At 36.1% G+C, this 14267-nt stretch overlaps 1 protein-coding gene across 3 annotated transcripts in view; it reads left to right on the forward strand.

The window, feature by feature from the left end:
* Window positions 1-14267, forward strand: part of LOC306853166 (follistatin-related protein 5-like) — a 141814-nt gene that overhangs the window by 59151 nt on the left and 68396 nt on the right. For all 3 annotated transcript variants that reach the window (XM_079390372.1, XM_079390371.1, XM_079390373.1), the window contains one exon: window positions 12927-13123. In XM_079390372.1, coding sequence (XP_079246498.1) covers window positions 12927-13123 — 197 coding nt within the window. The remainder of the gene's footprint in view (window positions 1-12926; window positions 13124-14267) is intronic.

Below are 14267 nucleotides of genomic sequence, written 5' to 3' on the forward strand. Positions count from 1 at the left end.
TCACCTTTTATTTTAAATGCTCTCTGTGCTAAACCTATAAATGCAAAAGGGTTCATCATTATGAAGAATGCATATGCAGTCTATTTAATCTAATTGAATTTAAGAAATTTAAAAAAGTAATGTCATATATATTTTAAATCATTACATTTATTATTATATGTATTTTGTTTTATTAAATTTCATAATAGCAGCAGGGTGAATTTGAAAAATTAAAGGCGTTGAATATAGTAGCACAAAAAATAATTAATGCTTTAATTCAATATATTAAGTATATTTTAACTAATTACATTTCAGAATTTGATTTGAGGTAGAAAACAGGATTTATCTGAATTAAAAATATATTAGCATACATATAATTAATGCTATAATTCGCTACATTTATTATATTTTAACTGATTAAATTCCGTTATTTGATTTAAGGTAGGAAACAGGATGCATCTGAATTTGAATTTAATGAATATATTAGCATACATATAATATTGCAATTTATGTATATTCAACATCCTGGTTTGCATTCATTCATTCATCTGTTCATTTTAATTTGTTTAATTTGGTGAAGTTCGGATTATTCTAAGGCTATTATTAATATGAAGCCACAGCGCATAGGGACTTTGTGCAGCTCTGCACAGTCAGATAGAGGTCATGTGTTCATTCCCCTGACTCCAGCGCTATGTTAAGTGCTCGAAGGCATTTATTCATGGCTCAGATTGTGCAGAAAAATTCAAGAAGAGAATGTATATATGAGGCAGAGACGCAAAATGTACCTTTCTGTCATCCTTCCTATCTATAGAATCACACACTTACCTCCTACAGTATATAGAGTGGAAGAGCTCAGATTGGATAAAACTTTCACACTCTTTTGAAAGGCCAAGGGATTGTAGTTTTGTTATCAGTCCAGTCACTCAGCATTAAGTTTGCTGTGATAACAAAAATGTCATGCTAAGGAAGACTATAGAAGATCTTCTGGTGACTGTTTGCCTTTGTTCTTATATCATGGCCTCCACCATCACTCTGTAATGGCAGCCGTTCAATGTTTCACTCCTTTCCTTTATCCATCAAAGAAACAGCGTTTGGCACATTAGAGGTAACTGAATATCAAATGTCTGCACAGCCAGTATGAAAATACTGTAGTGCCTTTAATGTTTGTGAGGTGACATCAAGCACTTTGACACGTGACATAGTTATTTTGATCCTCTGAGATAAAACACTTCTGCTCCCCTTTGATTGTCATGGCTTTTTCATGTTTTTATGTAGGCCTTCGGAACGCATTAATGGTCACGTGTTCATTACTCAGGCCATATGGATAATTATTTTTCAGAATGTTCACCATGGACACTTGAATCAAAATAACTGCATGACACAATATGGAATGTACTGTAGTTTTACATATACAGCACAGCTGTTTTCAACATTATTGATAATAAGGAGAAGAAATCAGCATATGTGACCCTGGACCACAAAACCAGTCATAAGTCACACAGGTATATTTGTAGCAATAGCCAAAAATACATAGGTCAAACTTCTTCTTTTTTTCATTTATGGCAAAAATCACTAGGATATTAACTAAAGATCATGTTCCATGAAGATATTTTGTAAATTTCCTACTGTAAATATATCAAAACATTTTTGATTAGTAATTACTAAGCATTACTAAGAACTTCATTTGGACAACTTTAAACGCAATATTTTTTTTATTTAATTTTTTGCACCCTCAGATTCCAGATTTTCAAATAGTTGTAGGCTATCTCAGCCAAATATTGTCCTATCCTTACAAACCATACATCAATAAAGAGCAAAAAATGTATTTAGATTTATGACTGGTTATGACTCTGTTGACTGGTAATATGGTCCAGGGTCACATATTAGAATGATTTTTGAAAGATCATGTGACATTGTAGACTGGAGTAATAATACTGAAAATTCAGCTTTGCCAACACATGAATAAATCACATTTTAAAGAAGTCCTATTATGCTCTTTTACAAAGTCTTGATTTTGTTTTGGGGGCGTACTAGAACATTCCCCTATGCTTGGTGGTTCGAAAATCGCATTATTTTTCACATAATTTACATTATTACAATACCTTTCTCCCCCGCCTGACACAAACAGCTCGATTAGTTCCGGGTTTGATGAAGGCCCGCCTTCCGAAAAACAAAATGTGTTGTGATTGGTTAGCTGTCCCAGTGTTGTTATTGGCGAACAGCTTCGATGGCGTTTCAGTACTGCCCCGCCCCTTCCCAAAGCAGCAAGTTCGTCAATATTGCCATATCATTTCAGACCCCGAAAATATTGAACAAGAGGATCACGCAGAACCTTTGCACGCACAGATATTGCTCACGTTTTAGATAGGATGCCAACAACAGCTTAAAAATAACTGCATTTACTATTCACAGATAAGTGCAAGAGTAATATGTATAATGTTTATTGTTCTTTAATTCTAACATTATAAAATTAATTGCAGTGAAACTGTTATACGGTTGGATTTATTTATACCATAGTCCCACAGAGTTACACTATTTGTGGCGGCATATACTGTATATGCAAATGAATTATCTGCCAGCAGGAGCCGCTGTTGTAGTGGTAGAGAGCGAGGTCTCCCCAGTAACGCTGTACACAAAGCAGAGCTCTGATCACAATGCTGCTTTATCAGACATTACATGCAAGATGAAATTAAAATGACATCCAAAATTTTCTGAAGACAGTCGGTTTCCTTCAGAAATACAGTGATATAAAAACACCCGCATTGGGTTTCCATTTTGAAACGTGTAGTTCTCAACCAAGCGTTCTCCCCACCTGCAAACTATTCTAATTTCTGTAGGCAGGATTTATTTTGTGATATCACAAATACAGGAAAACAACTTTGTAGTCTAAACCATAGACATATAGATGCCGTATTCGACCGCTCCAGGCACGTAGATGCAGCCGCCATCTTGGAACGGTATTTTTGACGTCATTCACCATGCTGTAGGTTCTCACAAAGCTGTTGAGCCATTCTGTGCATGATTGTGGATATGGCGGACGGCTTACGTATAGCGGCCCATAGAAACAGTCGCTAATGAGGCATGTACGTATATATATATATATATATATATATATATATATATATATATATATATATATATACGTAGATGCCTCATTAGCATATATATATATGGTGCAAACGAGCCATTCATTGTAGTTCTTGAAAAGGGATTTTTAAAAAATGAAATATCTCCCTTTAGAGTGGACTTTGAGATTTGTAATTGTGTAGATCTTTTTATGCCTCAAACATACACACTACACACTGACTAAAATTCAAAAAGTGAAAAAGCATAATAGGACCCCTTTAAAATATATCACAACAGAAAACAATCTGTTGTACAGTTTCACAATATTCCTATTTTTCAGTATTTTTGATCAAATAAATACAGCCTTGTTGAGTTGGAGACTTTCAAAAAAGAATCTAAAGAATAAATAATCTTTCCAAACCCAAACTTTTGAATAAACTGTCTCAGATCAACCTGGCTATTAGGCATTTTTCACGTTTCACGTAAGACTGTTGTTAGGCACATTGTGAACAGTCCATGAATGTCAATTTAATACATTACAAAAGGCAAAGTGGCTGGTGTTTTGATTAAAAAACAGGGCGTTTGTTGCAGTTCTCCCATAAGGCCGCTGTGAAGAGTGTCTGCTGGACAACCCCATCAGTTTGACTGACAGTCCTTCCCAACCAGCCAGCACGAAAAGAAAGCATGAGTGAGCGGGTTGCCAATACCACAGATTACTTCGTTTATCACCAGCAGTCTGATTACACACAGGCCCAATGCCACAGTGGGCTGAGCCCAATTTTGGACACACATTAAATGAATGGGATGTCCCGTGATTGTCAAGAATGCTGAGATACATAGTGGCTCTTTAAGTCAGCTATAGGTTTGAGGGCAAACCAAGGGCAACATACAACCATTGAAGTTTTGAATGGTATCTTTGGGGGACATGTACCGTCAATCATGTATTTTTTTTAAAGTCTGAGAACTGCTGATTGCTTTAACATATTTGTATCAGTTTTCTTATGTAGAGGGACATTAATGAGGCACGTGTCTGTGTGTGCTTGAATGTGTGTGTGTTTTGGTTCAGTATCTACAGTAACATTTGTGTGATTTTGTGTGACCTTGGGTCTGGTAGAGGGATTGATTGCACTCATGGATGTTCTGTTGGGTGTTTGTGAATTCATATGTAGGCTATACTTTTGATAGTTTGTCTATACACTGTCCACACTGGGAACCAGTTTTGTGTCATTCAAAATGGAATTGAGAAAATAATTAACAGTAATTGAAGTAATAAACAGAATGCAAAAAAATAAAAAATTAGAAGTAGAATTAGAAGAATTCAAATAAATTCAAATTGATATATATATATATATATATATATATATATATATATATATATATATACACACACAAGACGAATTAATGTTAATTAATATCACAGTGAAATTAATTTACACCTACACATTACAGTTTGATAAATATTTATATGTGTGTATTGTACTATATCACTATAGGTTTGTCTCCCTGATTATTCATAATGTTTGTTTTATCCTTCCTCTGACAAAACCTACAAGATCAGGAAGCTTTTTGTTCCTCCTCCTGTCACAAGTTTATTCTGAATACAACAGATGGTCCTTCTTTGTCTTGTTAATCCTCTCTTCTGCTGATGGTATAAGGTTATATATCTCTTCTTCTACCTGCTGCTCCCTAGTCCTCAATGGCAGCATTCTTCAACAGCAACTCTTGACCACAACAGCGGCCCAGTCAAATTCATCTGATACCAATGCCTAAAAACAGCCCCACATAGAAGAAAAGAGTGACAGAGCCTTAAGACATCTCTCTGTCCTCCTCTCATATCTAGTCTCTCTGTCACCGACCCTCAGGGTGGCTGGCTCAGCCGAGCCATGCCAAAATATTGTTCTTCTTGACGAGATGGCCTTGTCAGCTTCTCACTCGTTATGTCTGTCAAAGTCAGTTCCTCTGAGTGTGTATGGAACCTTCAGCAGTTAAACTGTGAATTTCGCTTCCACTGACCTTGTTAAAACTGGCTAGAGTACAGTACTTGAGTCTGTGCAATCAAATTAAAATTGATATTGTGATGTGGTCTTGTGTTTTATTAACTGCAAAAAGCTGTGCTTTAGTAAATGCGTACACTGAGTGCTTTAAAGTGGGCTCGATTTTCTCTATAAATATGGTGTTGAACTTCCCACAAACTCCATTTCAGCAGGTGCAATGAGTTCACATTCTGTTGTACACATTTTCATCATTACAAACAATTTTGCTAAATTTTTAATAGAAGTCTAATGCACAAATGGTGTTCCAAGTGTGTTTTTTAGACAGACTGGCAGTCTGTTTATTTAGAGATAGTTTCAGATGCTAGTTCAGTGGAAGCCAGTAGGTGGCAACTAGTGACTTCAATGAGTGGCTCATTTGAATCATTCACTCAACTGAATAAATATATATATATATATATATATATTTTATTATAAATTTAAAGAAAACTTTAATTTGCTTATGTGTGTGAATGTGTTGTTATATGTTATGTATGTTGTTTATTAATACATAAAAAATTTATTATATAAATAATATTGAAATATTTAATTTAAATATTTAAAATATATTTAAATACAAAATTTAATACCCTATTGAACGTAAAAAGCTGCTGTTTCAGTGTGATTTGTCACCGTTATTTTTAATGAGAAGTTTATCATATGCTTTTCATATTGCAGTCACAATGTTTGTTAAAATAATCAAATTTTTTAACAGCTTACTTGAGTCTTATATATATTATATATATATAAAACTTGTTATATTTCTTACAGCTCAGTGAGAAGGAGAAATAGGTTGTTAGGTTGCAGTTTTAGAAGAGTGATAATAAGACCCTGAGCTGTTTTAATGTCACTGTCACCTCCAGCCTGAAGAGAAGCCACATCCATGTCTGCTGGCAGGTAATGAGCTCCTCAAAGGTGCACCAGCGTCTGCGAAAGTGAGAAATCAGAGATAAAGGGACAGGGGTAGAGAAGAATAGAAAGAACCAGTGACAGGAGAAAAGAGAGTGTGGAAATCAAATTAGAGGTGAAACGAGAGGTAGACAGCTGGAGAAGATGACTTACTTTATGTAGAATAAAGCAGCGCTACTGAGACAGAGAGAGACAAAAACAATGAAAATGAGAGAGGGAGGGGAAACAGAAAAAACGACAAAACAACTAGGAAAATGCAAAGTTTTCCACTCACACATCACACTGGGAGAGCTTGAATAATAGCCTGCCAGCGAGTTGTAAATTTGTCATTGCAACAACTCATATGGATATCCAGCGGCAGGTAGATTGTTATTGAATGCACTGCCTGTGAAATTCTCCTGTGAGATGTTAGGTGGTCAGGCGCAGCGAGAGAGAGAGAACAGACTTTACAGCCCACTGTGTTCACACGTCCATTTCTGCAGCACCAGAACTTGACAGCAATTGCACTGGCCCTGTGCCCTTAAAAAGCGGAGTCAGCGACCTCAGACCAAATCGGAGACTGAAGCCATGTGTGTGTTTGATGTATAGAGCATGTAGAGCGATGTACTGTGAGAAGAGAGACTGAAGCCTGCACACGGAGAGCCTACTGCTGTTACAACGACCTGGGCTGCTCTCACGGCATCAGTACAACAGAGCCATAAAATTAGCTCAGGTTTAGCAGTAGTGATGCACAAAATGTACAGAAACATAAATAGACCAAAAGAATTAGAGGCAATATCCAGCTGCTTTCAGGGTTCATTTAGGTTCCTTGAAGATGTCCTAAAGGCAGATTTTTTTTTATCCCAAAAGAGGTTTATTATGAAATTTTTTCAACATATTTTATTATATCCATATGCTTAACAATATTTTACAAAAAGAAACATTAAAAGTTTAAATCAGCATTAAAAATAACACAATTAGTACCTACTTACAAGACAGAAAACTTGCTTTGCTTTCATTTTCATCACACTTTCTGCAATAGCACTAGCAAAGAAAATCATATCATTGTCTCATTTAAATGACGAAAATTTCGGACCTTTAGTGTTGTTTTGCTTATACAGTGAAAGCCAGTGGAATCCAATGTTGATAGCGACAAAAACAATTACAACTTTGTTTAAAGTCTCTTTTTGTGTGAAGAAGACAACAGAAGAATGCAAGTTTTCAAATGACTTAAGGGTGAGTAAATGATAAAAGAATTTTCAATTTGGGGTCCTTTTAAATCAAGGCTGTCCAAACTCGGTCCTGGAGGCCCAGTGTCCTGCAGAGTTTAGCTTCAACCCTAATTAAACACACCTGAAGCAGCTAATCAAGCTCTTACTAGGCACACTAGAAGCTTCCATGCAGGTGTGTTGAGGCAAGTTGGAGCTAAACTCTGCAGGACACCGGCCCTCCAGGACCGAGTTTGGACACCCCTGTTTTAAATCAAGCTAGACAGACAAAGTCAAGAATCATGTAACATTAATAAAGGTGCTGATGAGCAATCTGAGCTGAGTGATGGTATTTTATCTGTGATATTCACCCAAAATAATGACTTACAGCATGCCCGTTTTGTTATTATTCCTTAATGAGGTTATTATTCCCTCATAATTACCTAAATGATCAAAGTGGCTCATTAATGTTATTTAGCTGTCCTTCAAGTTGTTTTTATTAAAGCCGCTATTCTAAACCCACCTTCAGACAGGACTGAATTTCACCTGATCTGACTTGATTTACTAGCGTGGAGTTCAGAGTGAACCAGGGTCCCATACGTCACATGCAGATATGAATGCAGGTGGCCGTCTAGGCCCATTTCAAACCGGGAAAGATCAATCTGCTTTTCCTCTGTGTCATCCGTCTGGGCTGCCTGGACTTGTCAAGTTTTACTTCAAAGCAAATCATGTAGGCCACTTGAGAATCATTTTATGGCTTGTACTAAATGTCTTTGTGCTTAGCAATGCATTTGTGTAATGCTTGTCAAAGAATACGGATCTTCTGAACAGTTTTAAGAGGCTCTGGCGCGTAGTCAGACAGTGAATTGTAGGGTAGTGTAGTGAATATGTTTTTTTTTTCAAATTCCAGTTTAAGTTTAAATATCAAGACTGTCTTTAAATGTACACTTGACAGACCTTGTTTAAAGAAATCTTTCTGTTATGCTGCTTTGGTGCTCAAACATTTCTTATTATTATTCATGTTGAAAACAGTTGTGCTGTGTAATGTAACCATACGTGATACATCAGGATTTTAGAAATTAATTTGAAATAGAAATATTTTATAACATTATAAATATCTTTACTGTCACTTTTGATCAATTTAATGTATCTTTGCTGAATAAAATTTTTAATTTCTTTAAAAAAGTGAACTGTAGTTAACTAAAACAATAAAACATTCTCATTACTTGAAAAAAAAAATATATATATATATATACACGTGTGTGTGTGTGTGTGTGTGTGTGTGTGTGTGTGTGTGTGTGTGTGTGTGTGTGTGTGTCTGTTTATATATATATATTAATATGTCAGCTTATATATACATATGCATATATATAAGCAGGCATATATATATATATATATATAAGCAGGCATATTAAAAATGACAAAATTACTAAAACTAACTAAAATTAAAATGAAAACAGAATATGTAAAAATAAACAGAGTAAACTTAGAGCATAAATAATTCATAGATAGATAGATAGATAGATAGATAGATAGATAGATAGATAGATAGATAGATAGATAGATAGATAGATAGATAGATAGATAGATAGATAGATAGATAGATAGATAGATAGATAGATAGATAGATGCGCATGTTTACTGAGATGAGAAACAGTTGCATGATGGATCCATTATCAGTGACCTTCTATGGCACTTCTATAGCTTCTGTGTTGTACATTAGAGGACGGATATATATTTAATAGCCCTCACCCATAAGAAACCCGCTGAGGGATGAGGGTTGAGCAAATAAAGACAGCAAGGTCATTGTAGAACTTTGTAAATGTGCTTCCCTGTGAGAGAAATTTGGAGAATGAATAGACAGAGCACTTGGAAACCAATGTGTGTGGGTGTACGTGTGCATGTGCGTGGGTGTAATTTATCAATATTAGTAAATATTTGTTGTGCATGTTCATTTATCCTATTGTTTTACATTTAGATTACTTTTGCCTTGAAGTAATGCTTGCCTAATCTTCAAAAACACCAATGCTTTCATAACACTGTTAAATTTAATCTAAATCTCAAAATAAACATTAGTTTTTCATAATGTACATTTAAATGATGTGATGTCTATGATCACTAACATTTAAAACAAACCTATTTATTCATTTATTTATTTAGGCAATTTTAAAAAATATTTATATGAGCCATTTACCAGTTTTCAGCCATAAAAATGAATTAAAAAAATAATAATAATAAATAAATAATTACTAGGATTTTTACCTAAATTTCATTTACTTGCACACATCCAATCATATTAACTATATTTATGCTGCATTCGTATATCGATAATATATATATATAGACTTACACGCTCATATATCGTAATTACCATAATTTTGAGATGACAACACGTGACGTTCTACTCTGAGCTGTTCATGTCCTCGGACTCGGAATTATGCTTTGCTATGTCAACACTATATGGGAAGTCGTGGCCTAATGGTTAGAGAGTCAGACTCGTAATCCAAAGGTTGCGGGTTCGAGTCTCGGGCCGGCAGGGATTGTAGGTGGGGGGAGTGGATGTCCAGCGCTCTCTCCACCCTCAATACCACGACTGAGGTGCCTTTGAGCAAGGCACCGAACCCCCAACTGCTCCCCGGGCACCGCAGCATAAATGGCTGCCCACTGCTCCGGGTGTGTGTTCACTGTGTGTGTGTTCACTGCTGTGTGTGTTCACTGCTGTGTGTGTGTTCACTGCTGTGTGTGTGCACGTTGGATGGGTTAAATGCAGAGCACGAATTCCGAGTATGGGTCACCATACTTGGCAGTATGTCACTTCACTATCAAGGCCTAAACAGGGCCTGCGGTGATGAGGTGGTGCAGCGGTCATGAGGTACAAGTCATAGCTCTCAGAAGACTCTCAGTTCACAAGTTGTAATTACGAGTTCTACGAGGACGTGAATGCTTTTTACAAGTTGGAATCTCGTAATTACGGGAATTCTGATATTGCGTGAACGCACTTCTATTTCAGGAATTTTGATTGTTTGAACTTTTTTTGGGAAGTTAAATGGATTTCTTGAAGACTTTTAGCCCTGAAGATGCAAATATTTAAGCCAAAAACAGTTTAACACAAGATAACTTTTAAATCAAGATCACAAGAAAAATAAGCGTTCTCAAGTAAACAAAAAAACAAAAAAGTATTGCATGGCCTCTATGGGCTTCTGTATGTTTGGAAGTCATCATTTTTTCAACTCCCTGTTGTGTCACTATAATATCTCTGTACTGCAAATGAATCTTTGCTGCGTATTTCCAAAAACAAGATTTCTCACAGCTTCAGTCCGCGCTGAAAATCAAAGCACAGGTAGATGGGCTCCTATTGAAACACAGCTCATTCATGAAGCTCGGATTCAAGAACTCTCTAGCTTTCCAGACTTTGCCTTCTGTACGGTTGCAACATTGCTGTGAACTGTACAGCTGTCAAATCACAGGCGGATGATGCAGTATGAATATTCCCCCGGTCACACATCTGCAGTTCTGGAATATGATAGAAAACATGCAGTTCTTCATTTGCCAACGTGCCAAAAAATGTGAATACTAATGTGCTGCGTGTGCAAACGTGTACACACACACACACACAGGTTTGACGACACTGACCTTCATCTCCTCTGGGCAAGGTAGATGGTAGACAGCCATTTATCTTTTATTCATTCTGCCATTTCTAAGGAAGGAAGCTTTCCTGCCTCGGTGGCTTGTCAAATAGAGGCCATTTTGTGATGTGTGGCACGCTATAGCTGATCAGCACACATACACACACCAGGCTCAGACACATATATTCATATATCTCAGTATATCACACACACATTGTAGTTAGTGGTGCAGTCATGTGGAGATGAGCTGTGACTGACTTGACATCTGTCAGTGAAACTAGTCTGACAGTCTTTAAAGCCAGGTGCTTTTCCTCATCCTCCTTCTTTCTCCCTCTGTAGCTTTCATTTCTGCTTCTGCCTTTCATTATCCATCTCTCATGCTCCAGAAACAACATCGGTATTCTCACAAGAAGCCACACTGCACCACCTGAGCAACATATAATGACAAAAACACCTCAAATATTGTCAAATGCTTTTTGACAAGACTTCCCAGCTGTTTTTTCCAGCAACTGTTTCAAGTCCCTAACACCTTTCCAGCGCTTTCTCTGACACGATTTCTAGAATAATGCACAGAGGCTGTCCTCCTCTGCCATGTTTATGTAACACAGAGCGTTTTTTTTTTTTTCTGCAGCCCATTAGCATTGTCACGACAGCAGTGTAGTCCTTTGTCATTTTTCATTGGCAGAATTATTCCGCTGTTTCAGTCAATTCAACAAATAAAATGACAGTTTTTTTATCATCAAATGTATGAATTTTGTTAATCTAGAATTAAGCATAACTTAATAACATAGTTATGCCAATGGGTTGCAGCAAGTAACTGTCTTCATGAGTGAGTCAATGAATTGTTCATTCAAAAGATTCATTTAAAACACTGCTTCATTCAGGAATGAAACCACGTGACTGTAACGTCTGTGCATTCAGAATGAGCAACTTTTTTTGGAGCCATGCAGCTGTTCTGTTGAGGCTTTGTTTGTAGCTATTTGCATTTGTGGAACAAAATCATAAAAGGTAACTGGCTTAATATTCACTTGAAATATATTGAACTGTTGTGTGAAATATATGACAGCCGTTTGTTTTATATGAATATCAGTACAGCTGTTGTTGGACCACAGTTGTGCTAATGTTCATAAAACAAAAAACAGTGGAAAAAATATAGCACTTTTACACTGCATTTGTATTATTTATTGGGATCATTCATCATTGAAACCCTCTTTCTGAAAAGCAAAATTAAAATGTTTCTGTAGATAAAATATAAATAAACCTATAATACATTGTGTGTGTGTGTGTGTGTGAGTGAGTGAGTGAGTGAGTGAGTGAGTGAGTGAGTGAGTGAGTGAGTGAGTGAGTGAGTGAGTGAGTGAGTGAGTGAGTGAGTGAGTGAGTGAGTGTTTAAAAGGCAGAGATTCAATGCTTTTAATGTTTACAGTCAAGAATACAGTTCTGTACCTTTGGAAAAAAATTCATTTCGTTTGAAAAAAAGGCAAGATTTGTTAGTCAAATTCTGGGGTAGTTTCCTTTCTTATTTGGGCATAACAGGACAGAATGACTAGATACCATCTAATTATCTCTGTTTTCTTGTTTGATTTTATTTATGGTTTATTTGTGGCACTATGGGATGGAGGTCTGGGGTATGTTATAGGGTAGTCTATATGGGAATTATATATTTAGATTATTCTGTATCTTGTATGTTGTGTTTAACTTGAAAAACCCAATAAACATAATAAAATAAAAAAAAGAATACAGTTCTGTTGAGGATCAGTATTGACATCTATTTGGAGTTAATTGTCATTTTTCAGTCCTGCGTCTAGTAAAACATAGTGCTAGCAATGCCAAGGTCTGGGGTTTGATTCCTAGAGAATGCATAATATTTGATGAAATTTCCTGCCAAATGTTTAAATGCCAATGTTTTTGGAAATATTAAAGTTCTTCCGATTCTTCTTGTGAGATCCACAAAATCTGCAAGTTCTCATCATTTATTTACATGACAGACCTGTTAGATTCCTCACATGGCCATTTTTTGAAAAGGGCTCCATATCGTCACAGCATTGATGAATTAGTGATGCTGCAGAACAGCGAATTCATCTCCATATACACTGATCTGACCATCATTTCTCTCCCACTCTTCACAGATGATAACTGTCATCTGGGAGATTATAAAAAATTGAAGACCAAGATGTTGGACTTACACGCTCAAAGGTACTTGACCCCCAGTAACCATGGCAGCCACGAGAACGATATGGCAACTAGGAAGCATCTGGTGGACATGATGTTCAAACGCTTTGACGCAGATAGTAATGGAAGAGTTGACAGCAGTGAGCTCTCACAGGTAAGAATGAACAAGAGTATGACAAAATCGATCTCTTTCTTTTCTTTCACCTGTTTAATTGACTTTGCAATTAGGTGACATTTCTTGACCTTCTTAACATGTGTCTGTCATGATGATTTTATCTAAATAACCAATTTTAAACCAACTGAACAGGTCAATTTACAGATAAAAGAGAAAAAACAGAGATGTTGCAGTGTTAAACAGTAAGGATGGATTGGGGCCGGAAAGTTCTGGGCCTGTTGAGTGAGCATTTGCTGCATTAATCTTTCATACATGTTTTTATAACTTGCAAATGAAACCATTTGGATGTTTATAATATATTGAACATTGAGTGCCTTACATACATGTTCTTAAACCAATCATACTTTATAAGCCAACAATGTATGTGATCATGTAAACGCATACAATAATTTTCCTTTATTAACGTTTTAGCTAGATTTTTGCCCGTTACTCCAATTTCATCTCAGCATGTAAACACCTTAATCTGAGTTCTGTCGGTTTACTGAAGTGTGCATGTGTAATATTTCAAAGGAAAGCGTGCTTATGGCGGATGTAAGTGCGTCCAGTCAAAATATATCTCAAACTTTGACGTTGACCCAAAAATGATTAAGAAAAAAATGTGCTCATCTTGTGCAGCCACTGGACATTAGTACAGTCATAGAAACTTCAAGAGGTGAATGAGTCTGTGCAAGTTTCCGTCTGACATTTTGAAATATTCTGTGGTTTTTAATGCTTTATTTAACATCACTGCTCACATAACAAATAGAATACATGGATGCTTACGTTTTGTTGTTACCACCAAGGAATAAACACATTTTTTAATATGGCCTTGTAAATGAGGTTTACTTGCATTGCCAGGTTATTGATTTGAATGTAAATGGGTAAATTGGGTTATTTTAGTGAACTGATTTTTGGTATTTATCAGCATATTGGTGTGCATGTTCTGTAAATGTGCCCATTTTTGTGAAATTGTGCTAAATTAAAAAATTTGCCAAGGAAACATCTAACTGCTGTGCTCACATATAGATAGGGTTTTATTGAAAATAGAAAAGGAACAAAAGGGGAAACATGTAACTATACGGGTTTATGAGTGTACAGAATAAATATAAACCTGTATGGCTTTCTTTCTTCTTTGGAACACAAA

This window comes from Barbus barbus, assembly GCF_936440315.1.
Source record: "Barbus barbus genome assembly, chromosome: 33".
In the NCBI taxonomy this organism is placed as follows: Eukaryota; Metazoa; Chordata; class Actinopteri; order Cypriniformes; family Cyprinidae; genus Barbus; species Barbus barbus.